The 19178-nt window shown below is 39.0% G+C and overlaps 3 protein-coding genes across 4 annotated transcripts; 1 reads left to right on the forward strand and 2 right to left on the reverse strand.

Moving 5' to 3' along the window:
- Nucleotides 1-271: 271 nt before the first annotated feature.
- On the reverse strand, nucleotides 272-888 carry ND-B14.5B (NADH dehydrogenase (ubiquinone) B14.5 B subunit). The gene is made up of 3 exons (XM_017181896.3): nucleotides 701-888; nucleotides 459-602; nucleotides 272-391 (listed from the first exon to the last, which is right to left on the reverse strand). Exons 1-3 carry the CDS (start codon nucleotides 855-857, stop codon nucleotides 342-344), a joined length of 351 nt encoding a protein of 116 aa, XP_017037385.1. The 5' UTR covers nucleotides 858-888; the 3' UTR covers nucleotides 272-341.
- Nucleotides 889-1415: 527 nt separating this feature from the next.
- Mad (Mothers against dpp) lies at nucleotides 1416-16427 on the reverse strand. Of its 2 annotated transcripts, none has more exons than XM_017181919.3 (4): nucleotides 16299-16427; nucleotides 4067-4530; nucleotides 3306-3996; nucleotides 1416-3191 (listed from the first exon to the last, which is right to left on the reverse strand). In XM_017181919.3, the coding sequence occupies exons 2-4, from the start codon at nucleotides 4334-4336 to the stop codon at nucleotides 2785-2787; spliced, it is 1368 nt and encodes a 455-aa protein (XP_017037408.1). In that variant the 5' UTR covers nucleotides 4337-4530; nucleotides 16299-16427; the 3' UTR covers nucleotides 1416-2784. The 2 variants fall into 2 exon arrangements, with proteins under 2 accessions (XP_017037408.1, XP_017037407.1); XM_017181918.3 differs by lacking the exon at nucleotides 16299-16427 and adding an exon at nucleotides 7843-7861.
- Nucleotides 16428-16811: 384 nt separating this feature from the next.
- On the forward strand, nucleotides 16812-19104 carry gkt (tyrosyl-DNA phosphodiesterase glaikit). The gene is made up of 4 exons (XM_017181917.3): nucleotides 16812-17039; nucleotides 17101-17659; nucleotides 17719-18706; nucleotides 18766-19104. Exons 1-4 carry the CDS (start codon nucleotides 16964-16966, stop codon nucleotides 18895-18897), a joined length of 1755 nt encoding a protein of 584 aa, XP_017037406.1. The 5' UTR covers nucleotides 16812-16963; the 3' UTR covers nucleotides 18898-19104.
- Nucleotides 19105-19178: the final 74 nt, after the last annotated feature.

Below are 19178 nucleotides of genomic sequence, written 5' to 3' on the forward strand. Positions count from 1 at the left end.
CTTCTTCAACTTACTAATATTTAAGAATAATTATAAACATTTAAGAAGAGACTTCTAAAACTAAACGTCTCCTATTCTCACAGCACTCACCTCCTTGATGATTGTTTATTTTAAATTTTTACTCAATTTAGAACTTAAAAATGTAGTTTGATTCTTTCAAACCCTAAATCTGAAAATTTTGAATTGCTCCAAACAAAAGATACCAAACAAATACCGTTTTTCCATTTCCATGTCCCCCGCATAGCTCTCGAATCAGCTTGAGATATCCAAATTATAGTACAATTAAAGCTGTTTTATTAACTACTTCCATCGGTCGCTTTTACAACAAATTTATAAGCCATTTAACGAACTGGTACCCAGCTCTCCAGGACATCGCCGTACTTCTTGCGTTCTGAAAATCAAAAAAAGGGGATTTAAAAGAACGTTTAGAGGAGCACCCTTCCGGCCCTGCTACTCACCCGTCACGGGAAAATCGTCGGGATGCAGCTCTATGTAGTGCCTGAGGACGGCATCTCTTTTGGCCAGGTACTCGTTCCTCTTCTGGTCGAAATAGGTTCCGGCACCGACTCCGATGGCGCCAAAGGCAATGTGCTTCTGGATGCCTGCAAAACGGAGATAATTCAGTTAATATTATCCATTATCCATTAGTTAGTTTGGACAAAAACAATGTTACGTCACATGGAACGCAGGGAAAACTCACCGGAAAGCACGGGTCTACGGAAGCCCCAGTTGACGAAAATGGCCACGCCCACTCCGGCAAGACCGCAGGTCACCGGATTCCATAGTGGGCCGAGGAAAGTGGGCGTACGGTTGCCCTTATTCGACAATAATTCCAGGGGATCGTTCACAGCGCTCATGTTGATGGGAAAAAAAAACAACAGATGGCTGCCAACTTGATTTCGGTATGCCGATAAATGGAGCTGCCAACTCGCCTTATACTATCGATGCACGTATCGATAGGACTGTTATCAGTTGAAAATTGTGTAAATAAAAAATATAATATTTAATATTTTAAGGAATTATAAAGAAACAAACAAACATTTTACAGGTTTTTGGGAAATAAGAAAATGTAATTATTTGGTAAAACGAACTTGATAAATATTGAAAATTTACGTATAAAATAACTAAATAATTCAAAAATTTGTGGTTAACGTAAACAGAATATTTCGAAAGAGTTTATAATAGAGAGCCCAATACAAGTGAAATAAAAAAGAAAAATTAATAAAATTTAGATTAAGAACATTTTCGGTATTAATTGAAACATCAGAAAACTCTACTGAAACAGTTAAATTAAATTTTTGACATATTTCAAAGCTGAATGCTGTTTTTAATTTTTCGATATTTATTAAAATTATATCGGAGTTTTCCTCTTGATATACATTTCAAATTGATCCAATATAAGAAAACTATTCATCCTCTGAAGTTATTTCTTTATTTATATTCGTAATTTATATATTTTGTATCATTACAAGATTTCGTTAAACATTAAATGGCATGCAAGGCGTGTTGTTTAAGGCAATATATAGCATATTGTGTGTGGACTGTGGCTCAAACTTTGTAAACTTTAAGGCAAACATTATAGTTTCATCTTTTTCCTTCGCTAGGCTGAGTATTTTTATATGTTGAGGGTCTTTAACCCTTGTCGTTGATCATACAAAAGCACTAAAGGCGCACGTAAAACATTGAATAGGCACAATTATTACATTAGTGAAGGCCGTGTCTCTTGCCAAAGCCTCTAATTTACAGCTAAATTTACATTAATTCATTACAAATTTGAAAAAATAAAGCAAACTCATAAGTCAAAAACGTTTTATTCAAAAATTTTCCTTTGTTGTGGTTTCTTTTTGTTTATCAACTATTGATGTTTCGGCACACGTAATGTTTAACTTTAAACAGAAAATTAAAGAGAAATTATAAGACTATGAAAATTATAGTGTACGATGATTTAAAAAAAAAATTATACATGTATTTTTATATATATGTAAAAAAGGAGCTTGGTTTTTTCCTGGTCCTACTTAACTTAACAAAAGATCATGGTTTGGGAAAATGATTTAATTAAACGATGCATTTTCCACTTTTACATTGTTTCTTTTTTTTTGTAATTTTATTTTTTCAACTTAAAATTAGTTAAAACATAAATTTAAATCAACTTTTTGAACATTGAATTCGTTGATCAAAGGCAAACGGGGAGAAAATGAGAAAAACATAATAATCATTTTAAGAAACGTATTGCATTTAAAGTTCTGGTTGCTTAGGTATTTAAAGTAGGTAGGATTAATTAAATGTGTATTTTTTTATAGTTTTTTGTTGTATATTTAAAGCAGTTTTGCCATGACACATAGTTAGCACTTGAAATAGACTTCTTGGAACAACAACACTTTGCCAATGGGCATATAGATCATTATTATTATTATTATAGCGTGTAGATCATTTGTAAATAGTTATACCATTTTGTAGTTGGTTTCTTAGCTTGCGGTTGTTGTTTGTTTCATAACTTTATTTTAGCGTTAGGAATGACATTCGCATAGAAAATCATACGATATATAAACTATAAAATATGGGCAAAGGGCGGGTGGTGTTTGAGTAGCAGCTTGCTTGCGTACATCTATATTTAAATCTGCAGAACTCTTCTTCGTCGTAACTAAACCTAGGCTTCGCTTCCTTGCTCTTTTGTCCTGTGTTTTCTACGTCTTTTACACACTTGGCTTTCATCATCCTCACTCACACATACTCATTTAGCTACTGGTTTTTGTATTGTTTTGGGGACCTCTCCTTATCTTAAGCTTAGGATACCGAACTAATTGCATTATGCGGTGAGCCCATTTGCGTGAGCACTTTGTCAAGCCACTGGAGCGGCCCATGGAGATGGATCTCGATCCAGCAGGGCGTCGATGTCACATCCTGGCGATGGTATTCCGCCCCCCAGCCCTTCACGAACGACATCCGGATCGTGCACATCTTGGTTAGCTCGTAGACGGCCTCGAATCCACTGTTCACCGACTGCGACAGCAGCTGAGCAAATTCCTGGTTGTTGAAGATCTTCAGTGAGCAGCCCGGCGGGATCTTGCATACGGTGCTTGGGTGGAATCCGTGATGGTAGTTGCAGTTCCGGGACTGAACGAAAATAGCAGAGTCCGAGAGGCATTCGGCATAGACTTCACCAGTGACATAGTAGAGATGGACGCCTTTGCCTGTGGGAAGAAAGAAGACCTTACTTTACTTTTCATATTCTAATTTAAGACCATTCAAATTACAATCTATAAAAGTTATTAAATAAATTATTTATCATCAACAATTTGACTCACCTATATGCCGGCGTGTATTCTCGATGGTGCTGTTCCTGTTTACATTGCTCAACTGGCCGAGGCAGCAGCGATCCGAGTTATTTGACGGATTCGTAAAGCCATCCACAATCACCGAGTTGTTGTTGCAGTGGAATACCTCGCCCACCCGACAGTTTAGCTCGTAGTAAGCAATCGAGGCCCAAAAGGCGGGCTCTGCATAGCTAACCTGGGCCACATCGCCCATGGGAGCATCCAGCAACTGTCCCCCATCATTCGGATTGTTCGAGTTGCCGTCCTCGGACGGACTGTAGGCAGGTGGCGGCGTTCCCGCCAAACTGTCAAACGGTGAATTAGGATTGGAGTTCACGGAACTGGGACTGCCCACCGATGTGTTGCTGGTGCTTAAGCTGTGCGAGTTGAAGCCACTGTTCGAGTAGCTCACATTGTGCGGCATACTCGGCTCCGGGACGTGGGGAAACTGCAGCATCGAGTGTCCGGGTGCGAATTCCGAGTGCCGTGGAACGAGAACTGGCGGTAGAACCGGACTCTCCACACGCTTGTAGTGATACGGATTGATGCAAACCTCCTTTTGCTTGGCGCTAAACGGATACTGGCAGAGCTCCAGGGGTTTCAGTTCGTGATGTGACTGCAGGTCTGGCCAGCGCCAAACGCGGCAGTAGATGACATGCGGTAAACCTTTGCGATGAGAGACCTTAGGGATAATATAAAGAAAATACAGGAGTAAAGTAAATCCTTAAGAATTTCCGATGTGATAAACCCACCTGTAATCTTCCGTCCAGCGAGCGCGGAATGGTAACACACTTCGAGGGCTGTCCGGGACATGACAGCGCCCGCTCTAGCTCCTCGATGGCTCCCTTGCGCTTCTTCAGCTTCTTCACTAGACTGTCGACAGCCTTCTCTGCCCATTTCTCCTCCTCGTCGCCCTGCTTCCAGCCCAGCAGCTTCTTCACCGCCGGCGATGTGAAGGAGAAGAGTGAGCCCAGTGTGGACATGGCGCTGCTGGTATTCGATTCCACATCGTCGGTGTCCATTCTGCTGCCGCTGTTGATTGCTGTTAAACTGTTGTTGCTGCTACTGCTGCTGCTGCAGATGTTGTTGTTGTTATTGTTGATGTTGATGTGATGGCTGCTATTGTTGTTGATGTTGTTGATGTTGTTGCTGTTGCTGCCGTTGATTTGGGGTGGAGTTACCCGATAACCGGTATAACTATCAGCGGGCGGATAGTCTGTAAAATGAGTAAGTAAAAAGTACATATGTATAAATAATAAATAAACACAAACGGAATGGCATACATTAATCATGGAGCTTAGATTGGCTTCAGCAACGCCCACAATGCTACGCATGCTAAATCGCCAAGGCACTGAGGGAAATTGCTTCGGAAAAGTCTTAATTAAGTCATAAAGCAAACTTTTTAATTTACTGCTTTTTTTCTTCGAGTGTTTAGACTAGGGAGAGCTAAACAGGCTAAAGAGGAGGTACAACAAATGCATCATGATTTTGACTTGTGAATGAAGCCGCTGGGAGGTTCTTGTCATGAACGGACTCCTCCCACTTTCAATGTCGGCGGCCATTTGCATACAAATTGCCTGCAACATTTTCTCAATGAGAATTATTATTATTATTATTTCAGTTAGTTGAATTGGTGGGCTGATTAATCAAAATTCGATTTCGTTGGAAAATTATTTTTATCTTCTCAATATTGTTATTGTTGATGATCGCCTATCGCTGCTGACGTCATTTGTTTAGACTCTAGTGTTGGGGGGACTTTTTTGGGGAGGTTTGCGAATTCTTCGAAGTGAAAACTATTTACGATTCAAAAGAAGCGATGATTTACCTGACAAATGACTAGAATTCTTAAAAAACTATGTACATTTTATCTATAACAATTTCCTTTACTTTCAAGTATTATGAATTCAAAATGTTATACAAATAGTCTATATTGTGTCCTTCTATTTAATATTTTATGTAGTGCAGCTTCACTGTATTGAAACGAGTGACGAGAGCTGCAGCTCATAATTAGCGCAAATGATAACCAAATGGTTTACAACTTGTCAGCGCACCGCAAATGTGGATGTGGGTCTGTCTCTCAGCCCCCTTTTCCACAGCTCCCTGGGCTTTTCCACCCTTGATACACACACATACACGTCACACTGGGTCTAACGGTAAAGACTACAATTCAATTTGAATTATGACATTTCAATGTTAACAGCTTTTCTGAAGAACTTCTCCACAGCATCGCCGCCCCTGTGTGGTTTGAGCAACGAGGCGCACGTTTGCAATCTCATATTTCTGCGCGCAAGGTGTGAAAAAATATTTTTGTAATTAAATTTAAAAAGTGACAAAGTCTAATTGAATGAAAATTTGTAGTAGCCATTAATTTGTGCAGGCTGGAGCACTAAAATCGTAAGAAAACCACACAAGGCGAACCACCGACTGAACGACCACCCCTTTTCGCACCACTTTCGGTGGGGCAGCAGGCAGGCAGGCAGGCTGGCAGGCAGGTAAATCCAATTTCAAAAGCAATTAAATGCCGACTATAAATCAACATGTGCAGCAGCGCTCTGGGACAACAAGAAAACACCTCTCCACCAGTCCGATGGACAGACGACAGATAGACCGACAGACCAAGTGGCGCATTTTTCTGGCCAAATTAGCCGTTGCGTGAATTAATTTCGATCAACTCAGGCCTAATACTTTGGGGCGTTGCCCGAGTTTTGTTTTGTAATTCTTTTTTGTTTTTTTCTAGCCTGACAATTTGTTGTTTGACGCTGATAGAAGGAGGCCGGAAAACCCACTTTTTTTAATTGCTCAAAGTCACCCAGAGCCTGAGGCGCTAAATGTGCATAGCCTTTGGTGTAAAACCAAAAAAATACTCTAAATAAAAATTCAAATTTCCATAGTGAGACGGTTGTATCAAGTGTTTATGGCATGAGAATATATACTATATTTTATTTTAAATAATCCTTTCATATGCTTAATCCTTAAAGTAAATATTTGTACACAAGGAAGTGAGTAGAATAACCGAATTTCTTGTTATTTGTAAAGTTCGAGATAAGCAAGTGACACTTGGCTGGGTGTCCCAGCAGACTTATCGCGAGGGTTACGTTAGATAGAGAGTATCTTGGAAGGAGTGGAATATTTGTCCAGCTGACCAATGTTGTGTGTTTTTAAAGGTGGCAATTGTGGTCTCTCTTGTGGAATTCGATTGATTGTGGGGGTAAGCATACGAATTTCGATAATGCCTCCGGCTTGTTTAAGCAAAGCTTTGACATTCGGCTGATTGCAGGTGGGTCTAAAAAGGGGTTTTACTAGAATTTTTGGTTTGGATTTCTGTTTTTATATTCAGAATTCCTAAAAAACGAAGTATATTGTAAGTATAAGTAAGTATAAGTAAGTATATTAAGTATATTGTAATGGGATTGTTATTTATTATATTTGTTAGTTTGGAAAAAGTCCCAATAGAACCTATGTATAATCAAATGTCTAAAAAATTTGTTGAATAAAAAAACCATTGGAAATTGATCCAAATAAAACATCAAATAGTCAGACGATCTTTTACGATTTCAATATAATTTCACTTATTTACGATGCACTTATGATTTTATGATCCATTGTCAGTTGGTTTCTACACGTCGCATGGGGGACATTCCCCCAATCAATTAAAGATCAATAATCGTAATTCGCAATTACGTATTACCCGAGCTCAGATCACGTATCCACCTCCTCGAAGTCCCTGTACAATTTTTGCCTTCTTGCCCCACCCAAAACTAGCGCATTCTCTGTTTGTTTTTTATTCCAAGAAAAGTGCACATGAAAAAATATATGATCATTATTTTTTACCATAAAGGTAAAGTATCAAGTATAATATAGTGCCTTTGGAAATCTCTACATTTCTAATTAAATTTAAATTTTATTTAGAATTATTAATCTAAGGAACATTTAGTAACTTTAAACGAAGATGTTTTAAAACGTTTTTATAAAAGTATCAAGAAGACCTTAATCTCGATCTACTTGAACTACTTTAGTTAATAATTTGTGTTCAGTGCACTGACAATCAACCCATCCAGCGATCATAACTCAACTGAAGAAGAACGGAGGACCGAGACTGAGGACTTTTTGAGGGACTTTTATGGCAGGCACGCATTCGCGCATGCGTATCATATAATTCCAATCGAAAATCAATCATAAATGCGGCAGTGACAATAACGCGTAAATCATGGGAGCCAGGTAAAAATAAAGGTAGGTACTTGGGAAAATGTTGGACGTACACACAGAAGCACTGCCACTGGCACTTCCGCTGCCATTGAAAGCGAGCAAAAAAAAAAGGGGGGGAAAAAGAACCCAAAACGAAAGAGTACCAGAAAATGAAAGAGAAATAGTCGGGACGACTTGGACCCATGTTTAAAAATAAACAAACAATGCACACACACACAACATCTAAAAGATAAAGAACGAAGCAAAAGTTTCAATTTGAGGGAAAACTCAAAAATCGAGAGCAGGGGAAAAGGGCTAGGGAACTAAGGCAAAACAAACGTACACATGTTGAGATTGCAGATATTATTTTATTTATTTTTATTACACACACACAGACACACGCGATCGAAATCAGCATCAAAATATTATTCGTATGCAAATGCGACCCTCCACGACGGCGATCGTTGATCGATCGATGATTCCCTTTATTTTTCGCTGCTCCTGCAGTTACATTTCCGATTGTTAATTCAATTATTATCTTTTCATTTCGCGGTGTGCACTTCAATAATAATAATTTAATTTATTGAGGCTGCTCGGCAGTATTTTTGCGGGAAATTACGCAAAATCCCCAGAGAAAACGAGAAAGGGTCGCGATGGGGAGCGAGCGTGAAACCAACTGCACGACGCGAGCGATCGACAATGAATGCCGAACGAATTGAACGGCCAACTGAATCCACCGAGCGATGACTGACTGAATGCCTGGCTGAATGAGTGAGTGACGAACTGGCTGACTGACGAACTGAACGGAGCCCGAACTGCATTCGCTGTGTATGAGTGCCTGGTGTGTGTATCTGAGTGGGTTTGCCAGGGATAGCAGCGAGTGGCACTGCAGTTCCTTTTTAACCATTAACTATTAGGCTTTTCAGAGAGGCATAATTAAATATTAACATTATTTAACAAATTGTATTAATAAGTTTTAAAGTTAGGTCACATTTTCCTTAACTATAAGTGCCTTAAAGAATGATTCCAAGACATCAACTTATGGTTTTGTATTTCATAAATTTAAAGATTTCAGTTCTCTACCGCAGCCCTGATTCCGTGCGACTGTTGAGTGACGTATTCTTGCTTTTTTTGTGATTGAGTGCATTGTGCAGGCAGCCAAGTGCACACCACCACTAGGCAAGGCAGGCAGGCAGCAAAAGTTTGTTTTAAACAAATCAAATGCCCTATCTGCAGTTAGGGGCGCCTGCACGTGAACGCAAACGTGTTTGTGTGGTGCAGCCACAGAGAAAGAAAAACTAAATGGTTAAGAATTCTATATAAAATTTGCAAAAATATCTTATTATCTTCCCTTTTTAGCTGACCCTAAAGAAAGACTATAATGATAAAACACACAAGAAGCGTAGACAGCCGCAGGTGTCATTCCTGTAAGTACTTATTTTCTTTATAATTCTCAACGTGTTCTAGTTGGCATAAATGGTGGGTAATGAGTGATAAGATTAAACGATTTCATACTCATTTAGCATCCACCTTTTAAAGCCTTTCAATCCTTTTAAAATATTTTTTATTAATTTCAGAATTTTCCCAGATTAAAAAAAAAATTCTTTAGGAAAGTTTCAATTATTTTTTCAAGTTTACCTAATTTGTAGTGGTAGTGGTGGCGTCAACCCACAATCTCAATCAAACTGTAAACACCCCACCGCTGCAACCACAACAAGTGAACGAGGGAAATTAGAAGGAGGGCGGCGCGGCCGAGGTTAGACTTTAAGGAGGAGAGGCAGCGTCAACGATATTTTTCGTGCGTGGGACAAGCGAGGAGGAATCGAATTCGGAATGCAAGGCAGCCGAAAACAAATCGAATTTCCCTGCGTAAATGCCAAGCATTTCAAAAAAAGGGGCGGAAGCAGTAAAACAGCTGATGGGGCGTGCTGGAAATTGTAAGTGCCGTTTTTGCGAAATCGACCAGGAAACATAGGAATAAAGCACAGTCATAGTTAAAAATGTTGCAATTATTTCTATAAAGAAAGATGCAAGATTTATTCTGAGATATGCAGTAAAATAATATAGAAAGTATTTATACTTTAGGTGAACTTATAATTTATTATTTAATTTATAATTATTATAAAAAACTCGAAACACTTTCTTCTTAGTTCAATAACTAGTACGTATTAGGTTCATCCCTAATATTTTAACCTCAACTGTAAATATGTTTAAAATGCGTCCATGTTTATGTACAATCGCTCCACCCACTATGTTTTTATTGCGTGTTTAACACTACTAAACGCGAATTTATTGCCAACATGGGTAACATTACACAGTCGTCGTAAAAATCGTCGAAAATAGTCATCGCGCGCCCCTTGAAAACACAAGCAAAAACTAAAGACTAACAAAAAACTAAGAGAAAACCTTCTGCATATATGCTATAATTATGTAGACCGGCTGAAACAATAAAAAAGTATAAACGCAAATTGCATAAACACACATACGGAGCCCCAGAAATTTTTATTTTACCCTTGCACGTGCCAAAGTGCAAACGTCAAAGGAAAAAATGCTCTGCCACAGGAAAAATCCATCCTTTGAGTAAATTAACTCAATTGTAATTGCAAATAATTGCCGCGATAATTGCACAGGGGCACGCAGGCTTTGTCATGTGAGTAATTGAGCTGTCAACACGGAGACACCACCGCATTGCCAACCAAGAGCTCTGGAAATGGGAGCAAGTGGTGGGTGGTCGGAGGCATACTTTTAACTTTTGTGCGGAAGTATTGATTAAAAGCTTTTACAAATAATTAAGAAGAAGCACTAGGAGAGAGAAAGACTTTAGACTTTCCCCTATGCCTTTGAATTCTACATTTTAAACCATATTTACTTTAAAAACTCAACTAAATAAGTAAATAAAAGCCAAGCATCCCCAATAGAACTTGACAAATTTTGACGAGAACTCGAGAGCAAGCCAATTAAAGCTGCTTACAAAGTAATGGTTAAACATGTGACAAAGTAAACTGCCAGAAGCCGCAGTCCTCGACTTTGTTATGTGTCCCAGTATTGTTGTGGTTTTGTTGTCGTCTCACCGTCGTTGCCGACGCCTGTACATGCAACAATTGTTGCGTGTTCAACTGCCAATCAATGCCAGGTACTGCTGGACCACAGCAGCAGAAGCAGTGCCAAAGTATTGGGAGCACCAGGCAGTTTTCATTAAAATAGTAAAGGTTTTTCAATAAAGTTTTAGGTTTCTGTCATAGGAAAGACCATTTTTCAAGCGACATCCATAAATAGTTTCTTTAAGATTTAACGAAATATATATGTACCTAATTTTAAAAAATTCCTAATTGAAATATACCTTTGACTTCAGTATGTTTAGTTAAAGAAGTACCTAATATTACCTATTTTCAATTTATTTATTTATTTATAATTTTTAATCACTATTTTCTTGCCCTCATCTGTAGCCGGCAACGTGCAACGTGCAGGAAAGCCTGCAACAGCAAGTTCGTCATCGTCATCGGCATCCACGATTCGTTCGGTTCGCTTAAATAGCCATAAATATGTGGAGTATGCGCCACAGCTCCCCGAGATTGCCACTGTGCCCCATCCCAAGTCCCTTTACCCGCCACCGTCATAGCCTTCGTCCCGTCCTCTTAACCCTTGCTGCCCATGTCCTGCGGGTTAAACGTGCTGCTGCTGTGTGGCGCCTAATGCGTGCGCCAAAACAAAACGTAAAAGAATTCTTAGAAAAGCGTCGCCGCTCGAGTAAGCGAAAAAAAAGGCAGTGGAGTTAGCAGGGGGAGCGAGAACTCCACCAATCGAGTGGATTAAATGGCACAAACATGGCTAATTACATGTATTTAACACGCACTCACACACAGGCGCCGAACAGAATACTTGGGCTGCACTTTAAGGTTGGCAATGCAACAACACAAACAATGACAAGCCCAACAATTATGGTCAAAAGCTGGAAAGCGCTCTGCTGTCACTAGAGACTAGCGCCAGAAGAAGCTATAAGAAGTACATAAGAGCGAACGATTAAAGAGGCGGAGATCAATAATATCCAATTGATTATCTGTAAAATCATTGAACAGGATATGATGGAACACTTGGCAAACTAGATAAATAATTAAAGAAGTCTGGGGAAATACAAAATGATATTTTTTAACCTTTCTGAAGATTAAAAGACGAGTTAAACATGGTTTAGACTTCTTTAAGGTATTTTTTATCAAAAGATAAAGTTGTTCCTGTATGGTTTTTAGTATTTATTGAAATTATCAAGGACTTCAGGCCCTTAATCAATCCCAGGAATTGCCCTTTTAGTGGTCTTTTTGTTTTCTTTATCTCGTTTTTGTATAAACGTAAGTCTTTATTTTAAGAAATACAAGCTAATAAATTTAATATATCCTCAATATCTCATAAACAATTTTACCAAGAAGTATCAAAGTGTTGGTGACTTCCACGTAGTTTTCCCAATCACTTGTGATAGATATGTATCTGCACCATTAAAATAGGAGCGGCTGGGAATTGTTTTCTTTTTATGCCCATCTAAAAATCCGAACCCATTCCACCTCACCACACGGACTCCATTGAACTCCGCGTTGTCAATGCAAAAATTTATTAGATTTTAAATGCAATAATTATTAGCATTATATGGGCAATGAAGCGCCGATCATGGACAAGAGTCGCATAACCAAACAGCAGTCTTGGCCAGGCTCTATGTGTGTGGCTAAGACCCAGAATACTTGGTATTCAAGCGCGATCGGACGACGACGATAGCCAGTAGCTGCTAAACTGTAAACTCTAGTTACGGGCTAATTTCATTCAAGACGAGCTCGTCTTGCGTGGGTGTTGGCTCCACTGCCGCCTGCCTGTTGACTACTTCGCTCCACCCCGTTCCGATCGGAGCCCCACAAAGTCCCCTGCAATTCCCAGTCGCCGGGCTCACTGACAGTTCAGCGACAGAGATTTATGCGCTGTAATTTCCCACTTTATTACAGTTTAAAGTTGCGTTTTCATAAGTTTTTGGTGCAGTTTGTCTCCTTTAGCTGCCATTTGCTTCAATTTCGCGCACTGAATGTGGCACTTTAACGAGCCGGAGAGCGAATGGATTAATGTTTTAAGAAAGGGTTTACACTGGCACGTGTCAATTAGTTGAAAACTAGACAGAAAACTATTTTCTCACTATATTAATTGAGGCAAAAAAGGGCCCAAAATATTTAAATTCAATAAAATAGGGTTTTTTGGGATTTATTTTCTCTAAATTCCTATAAATTAAAGAGTATCTTTCTCTTCGATCCCCACTAAGACCGACGACTCCTTTTGATCTGTGATTAAAAAGCCTTAGAGTTTGGGATTTTTGGGGCCAAAAGCCAAACGCTGATAAGAATCTGCTTCCAAGCACTTCTTAATAAAGTTGTTGTCGGTATTATAACAATAAAAGAGAAAATCCTATTGCGGCAGGGTCTAAAAATAAGTTCAAATTCGTGTTGACAATTTTTTTTTTTCTTCGTTACGGTTTCGTTATTTGTCGTCGTTTTATTACCATTGCGCGGACGGATTATCGCGACAAGAAGATCAAGAGCATGAGGACTTTGAGGGGAAACAGCCGGATGGGGAACAAAAATATTTATATGGATATCAAAAAATAACAAGAAGGGGCCGCCCACTGGCACTGACTGAGGGGGAAAAAAAAATGCGGAATACTGAAAACTGAAAAGCGTAAATCACGCTTTCGATAGATCTAAAATTAGTTGACGGCGATAAGCCGTTAGGAGATTTGTACAGTCCGTTTCGGAGTTGTAGGGAGTTGGAAAATATTATGAAAAAAATTCAAATAGAAGTGTTATTTATGGGACCTGTTTAATTAAGTCTAGACCCTTAGCTAGAATATTTTTGTAATGAATTATTGCATATAATAAAACGTTAACGTATTCAAAATCTTTGACTAAATTAGTAAACTATAAATATTTTTATATACCATATAAAAACCATTCCAATTATAATTGCAGTACATTATTCTTTATTAAAAAATATAATTAACCACGTTTAACGCTATTCATATAAAAAAAACGTTTACTTCTTTTATAACTATATTTTCGTTACACAAATTATATTTTACGACGTATGAAGGTAAAGAGGTAACCAGGGGGTGGAGTTATAATGACTTGATCACTTTTGATTTTGCTTTTTATTATTTTTTCGAGTTACGGACATGAAAATTTGCATGTTGCATGTTGCACAAACTGCGCATAAATCCAATTAATAACATAATTATTTGGCAAGCCAGCAAAACGCAGCAGTTTGTTAGACAAACCATTTGAAGCTCATTTCAAGAGGCGGCCGCCGTTAAATTTGGGTTTGCATTTGCAACTTTTTTGGCGGTGCGTAGGCTGAGCCAACCAAAGCCACCAAACAGCCAGTTACTTAGAGCCAAAGCCACCGTCATATGCAAATTGCCCATATGAAATGCAGTTTTTTGCTTGGTTTATGCCTAAATTGAAATATTGACTTTGCGCACTTAATTTTCGGGCTGGCAAATTTGAATTGCCAATCAATTCCCTGGGCGGAAAATGTAAGTTGAGGGGTTCTCTTGAAGGTATATTTTTAACTAAACAATATGCAACATAAATTAGAATAGCTGTTAAGACATTAAGCACAAAACCTACTGCCTTTGTGGGTGGAGCCTCTGATGTGTGGGTGTCAGAACCGAGAGAAACCTATGGATCGGGGGCGTAACTTCAGACTAGCCATTACTTTTATTGGGAACTTCTTGCGGCGTTTTTACAAAATGATTTATGATCTTGCCTCGGGAATTAACACCGCGACTGAAATCAGACTGGAAAACCCCACAGAAGATAGCGTAGTTAAGTCACCAATCAGATTAGCCTGAAAATTTCAAAATGATTAGGCTTTAAAAAAAGATTTTAGTTGCTATCAAAAAGATTCTAGGGTGATTTAAGCTTGTAATCAATCTGTAGGGGGTAGGATTGCAAATAGAATTGTTAGGATAGATGGCTAAGAATATGTGTATATATTTCTAAGGATTAGGTATCCAATAAATTGAAATAACAATTTAAATTAAGATTCAAACTCAAAATCTTTTTCGCATTTCGCCTGTGTTCACTGTATCAAAACACAGAAACAAACCGCACAAAAGGGAATAAAACCAAACCAAACAGAACCCAGATCGGAACCACTAGAAAAATCAAAACCCACCCTCATGTCCGAGCGGTGTTCGCCAAGTGGAATTGAGTGCACACACATTGCAAGCAAATCTTCTCGTCTTGTGTCGCGCTTCGCTTCAGTTACCTTCGACAAAGGAAAAGATTTGCTGCTGCAACTAACTGAAGGGGGGCTGTCACAGTGGCTGTTTTCCCGTCAAATCTAGCAAAATTTATAAATTAAGAACTCTGTTCACTATGCCTGAAAAAACATACTATTATTATTTTAAAAATGTTTGCTAAAATATAAAAACATATTTGTTTCAAAGCTAAAATCTTAACAACTCTGGTGCTGCTGCGACGCCCCTTTCTGCCACTGAAAATGCCATTTCAATTGCTTGCACACGGCTCCTTCTGATTTTCCCTCTGCCGCTGCCACTGCCTCTGCTGCTGATAACAAAAAATAATAATAAAATAGAAGCGCAGCAAAAACAGCGTAGCGTAGATAAGCACACTAATATATACACACGTGAGCAGCAAGAACTCAACAAAAAGTCTAAGTAAATAATTAAACAACTTAAAATAAATATAAATATTTCGACAAATTGCGACATGAAAGTGAAAAGTGGGAATTTTTTATTAATATTTAATTAGAAAAGTAATACAAATAAAAGGTGGAAATTTAAAGTGAATATAATATCTTTTACTTTACTTTACTTTTTTTTTAACATTAAAATATTTAAAATTAAACCTGGAGCATCTTTAACAAGCAAAAGAAAAACAAAATCAAACTATTTTCGTTTCGCCACCTTTTTCGCCCAATTGGAAATTTTGCATCTCAGAGCGGGCGGTGAAATTTCTGATAAGATTTGGCCAGCCGGGCGTGCTGTTTATTATTTACCGTTTGAAAGGGGGCTGAGAGCGAGAAAGTCAGATACGGAGTGAAGAGAGAGAGAAGCTCCAATTATCAAACGATGCGCGTAGGCGAGACGCTGAGTCATAAAGGTGAGAAAAAGAGAGCAAAGTTCTCCTCCAACAGGATTATTCACCGAAATGTGCACCGCATTTTGATTATTTGTTTTCATTTCCCATTTGTTTGGTTCTGCACTTGAAACCAATACCCGCGCCTCCGCACCTGTGCTGCTGGCAGCGACGTTGGCAGCGGCAGAGGCTCAAGTGGACATTGGAAGATTTGCTGCTGTGCATGAGTGTGCGTGTGCGCATTTGAAGTATTTTCAAAACATAATAAAATGTATAATTTTATTGTGTGTATTTATAAGCAATGCCACTTTTTCCTTTTTTTTGTTCAATTAATGGCGCGCACACACTTATACATACACAATACACATAGGCCACCAGCACAAACACACACATCCACATATGTATATGAACATATGTATATTGCAGCATAAAACTGAGGCTGAGAATAAAACTGTGATCGTCCCTGCAGAGAACAACAACATCACTTTTGCCCCACCGCCACAACAAAAACAACAACAATTGTGTGGCGGTCGCAACGAAGAAGAAGCAGCAGCAGCGTAGCACAAATACAAGGAAACATTTTTTTCTCCTCTTTTTCACCAAACGTAATTGCACTCAAAAAGTGTCTTTTCTTCAGGGAAAAATCGGTGAAAACTCGTTGCGAACTACTTACGCGTGGAGGTGAGCACTCCCTGAGGGTTTATTTTGTCATTTTTGCTGTGTTTGGGCACCGCAAATGTCCATAAATTCTGTTTTTTTCAAAAATGTTTATCACGAAATGCACATACTAGGGATGAAAAATATATATAAAAATATCAATATATCGATATTTTTTCTAAAAATGTATAGTGATTTTTTGCTTGTACAAATATCGATATTTCGATTTGTATTTATTTATTTATTTATTTTATTTTTTTATTTATATATATTAGACAGATTTATTAACCTTATCCCATCCAACTTGTCCTATATATAACGTATAATGATTTTTATTAATATATAATTTTAGTATAATTTAATTTTATAATCATCCCTTAAATTTTCTATAAATTTATGCATTTTTTTCCAATGTCTTTATTCAAAGATTAATTTTTATTTAAATACATTTTTACATATATCGATATATTATTTTAAAATAAATATTTATATTGCCATATTTTTCAGTCGATTTAAGTGTGCCCAGGTATCAAATAAGTCTAAAACCTATTTTATCTGAAAACCGGACGGTCGCACTACTAAGCGCGCATTGTTTTTGCCGTTTGCGAAATTGTTTTGTTAATTTAATTTGTTTATTCATTCGGGCTATTTTAAATCAACCTATTACAATATATACGCATCATGAAGGAGTGCCCGTATGGCGAGAAATGTTACAGGAAGAACCCAATCCATTTCGGCGAGTTTTCCCATGAGCACTGTGAGCAAGCAAAAACTTAAGAGAAACCAAAAAACTTAATTTTATTCCTTGTTTCCTGTAGTGGATGCTATTTATCGTAAGGGAAATGTATCGGGGGACTATGATATACCTGCCAAGTACTCGAGTGACCTGATTGAAACGCAATTGAAGTTGCTCGAGAAACTCTTTCCGAAAGAAGGTGCCAAAGCAGAGAAGCAGGCGAATGTTTCTGGTGCAAATCCACCAGCTGCTGCTTCAACTAGCCGGGGATCCTCCAGCTCTGGGACTTCAAGCAACAATCCCACGGGTTCCTCAACTTCCCAGGCTGCCAGTTCCTCGTCTGCCCCCAAAGACACATCCAATTTGGCCAAAAAACAAAAGCTAAGTGAGCGAAACATCAGAGATTACATTCCCGTGGTGGTGGAAAAGGGTGGAATGGCCAAGAAACTGGAGCGGGCTGCTCCCTACAACATGTTCCTGACAGCGATTACGGACTCAAAGCCCACGCACTCGGAGCCGCTAAGTGTGACACTTCAGGAAATCCTTGATGAAAGTCTGGGCGAGATCGAGAGCAGTGTTCAAATCAACTTTATGGTGGACATTGGCTGGCTACTGGGACACTATTATTTTGCGGGGATACTGTGAGTAATACAACGTCTCCTTCTCGCACTTGTGGTTGAAAATAACATTTCCTTTGCAGCGACAAACCCCTATTGGTCCTCTATGGCGATGAATCTCCCGAACTTCTCAGCATCGGCAAATTCAAACCGCAGGTCACGGCTATCGGGGTAAAAATGCCCACGCCCTTTGCCACCTCGCACACCAAAATGATGCTGCTTGCCTACAGTGATGGATCCATGCGTGTGGTCATCTCCACGGCGAATCTGTACGAGGACGACTGGCACAATCGCACCCAGGGTGTGTGGATTAGTCCAAAGCTGCCGGCACTGCCAGAAGATGCTGATACCGGAGCAGGTGAAAGCGAAACGGGATTCAAGCAGGACTTGATGCTATATCTGGTGGAGTACAAGATTACCCAGCTGCAGCCTTGGATAGCGCGAATCCGGAAGAGCGATTTTAGCGCAATCAACGTTTTCTTTTTGGGTTCCGTGCCTGGAGGCCATCGCGAGAGTACCGTGCGCGGTCATCCGTGGGGCCATGCGCGCCTAGGAGCGCTGCTGGCTAAACATGCGGCCCCGATCAATGATCGCATACCTGTGGTCTGCCAGAGTTCAAGCATCGGCAGTCTGGGTGCGAATGTTCAGGCCTGGATTCAGCAGGACTTCATCAATAGTCTTAAGAAGGATTCCACACCGTTGGGTAAATTGCGCCAAATGCCAGCCTTTAAGATGATTTATCCCAGTTATGGGAATGTCTCGGGCAGTCATGATGGAATGCTGGGCGGCGGATGCCTGCCCTATGGAAAGAATACCAATGACAAGCAGCCGTGGCTTAAGGAGCATCTGCAGCAATGGAAATCCAGTGATCGTCATCGTTCTAGGGCTATGCCACACATTAAAAGCTATACACGCTATAATCTAGAGGATCAATCCGTCTATTGGTTCGTGTTGACCTCCGCTAATCTCTCTAAAGCTGCTTGGGGCTGCTTCAACAAAAACTCCAATATTCAGCCCTGCCTCAGGATCGCCAACTATGAAGTTGGCGTCCTCTTTCTGCCCAGATTTGTGGTGAGTTCGGTTTACTTTTAATTGCAGCATTTAATTATATTTGATGTATTTTTTTACAGACTGGCGAGGACACATTTCCCTTGGGAAATAATCGCGATGGTGTACCCGCTTTCCCACTACCCTATGATGTTCCATTGACGCCATATGCTGCGGATGATAAGCCCTTCTTGATGGATTATCTACAGGGCTAAAATTTCTCATTTTCGTTGGGTTTTGGTTTAAAAAAGGATTTTACTTTTAAGGTTTCTTAATCTTTTTGTTACCACTTTTAATTTGCTTCGAATGTGTGTTATTTTCAAACTATTTATATACTTCAAGAAAAAATAAGGAGTTAAAACCTTATTCAATTAAGGCTAAAATCTAAAATTAAAAATGGAAAATAGATTTTTTTTTATAATAAAATTTAATAAAATACAATATTCAAATTAACCGCATTAAAGAAATTCCAGTAAAATGGCCCGTAGCTACGGTC

This window comes from Drosophila kikkawai, chromosome 2L (assembly GCF_030179895.1).
Source record: "Drosophila kikkawai strain 14028-0561.14 chromosome 2L, DkikHiC1v2, whole genome shotgun sequence".
Classification (NCBI taxonomy): domain Eukaryota; kingdom Metazoa; phylum Arthropoda; class Insecta; order Diptera; family Drosophilidae; genus Drosophila; species Drosophila kikkawai.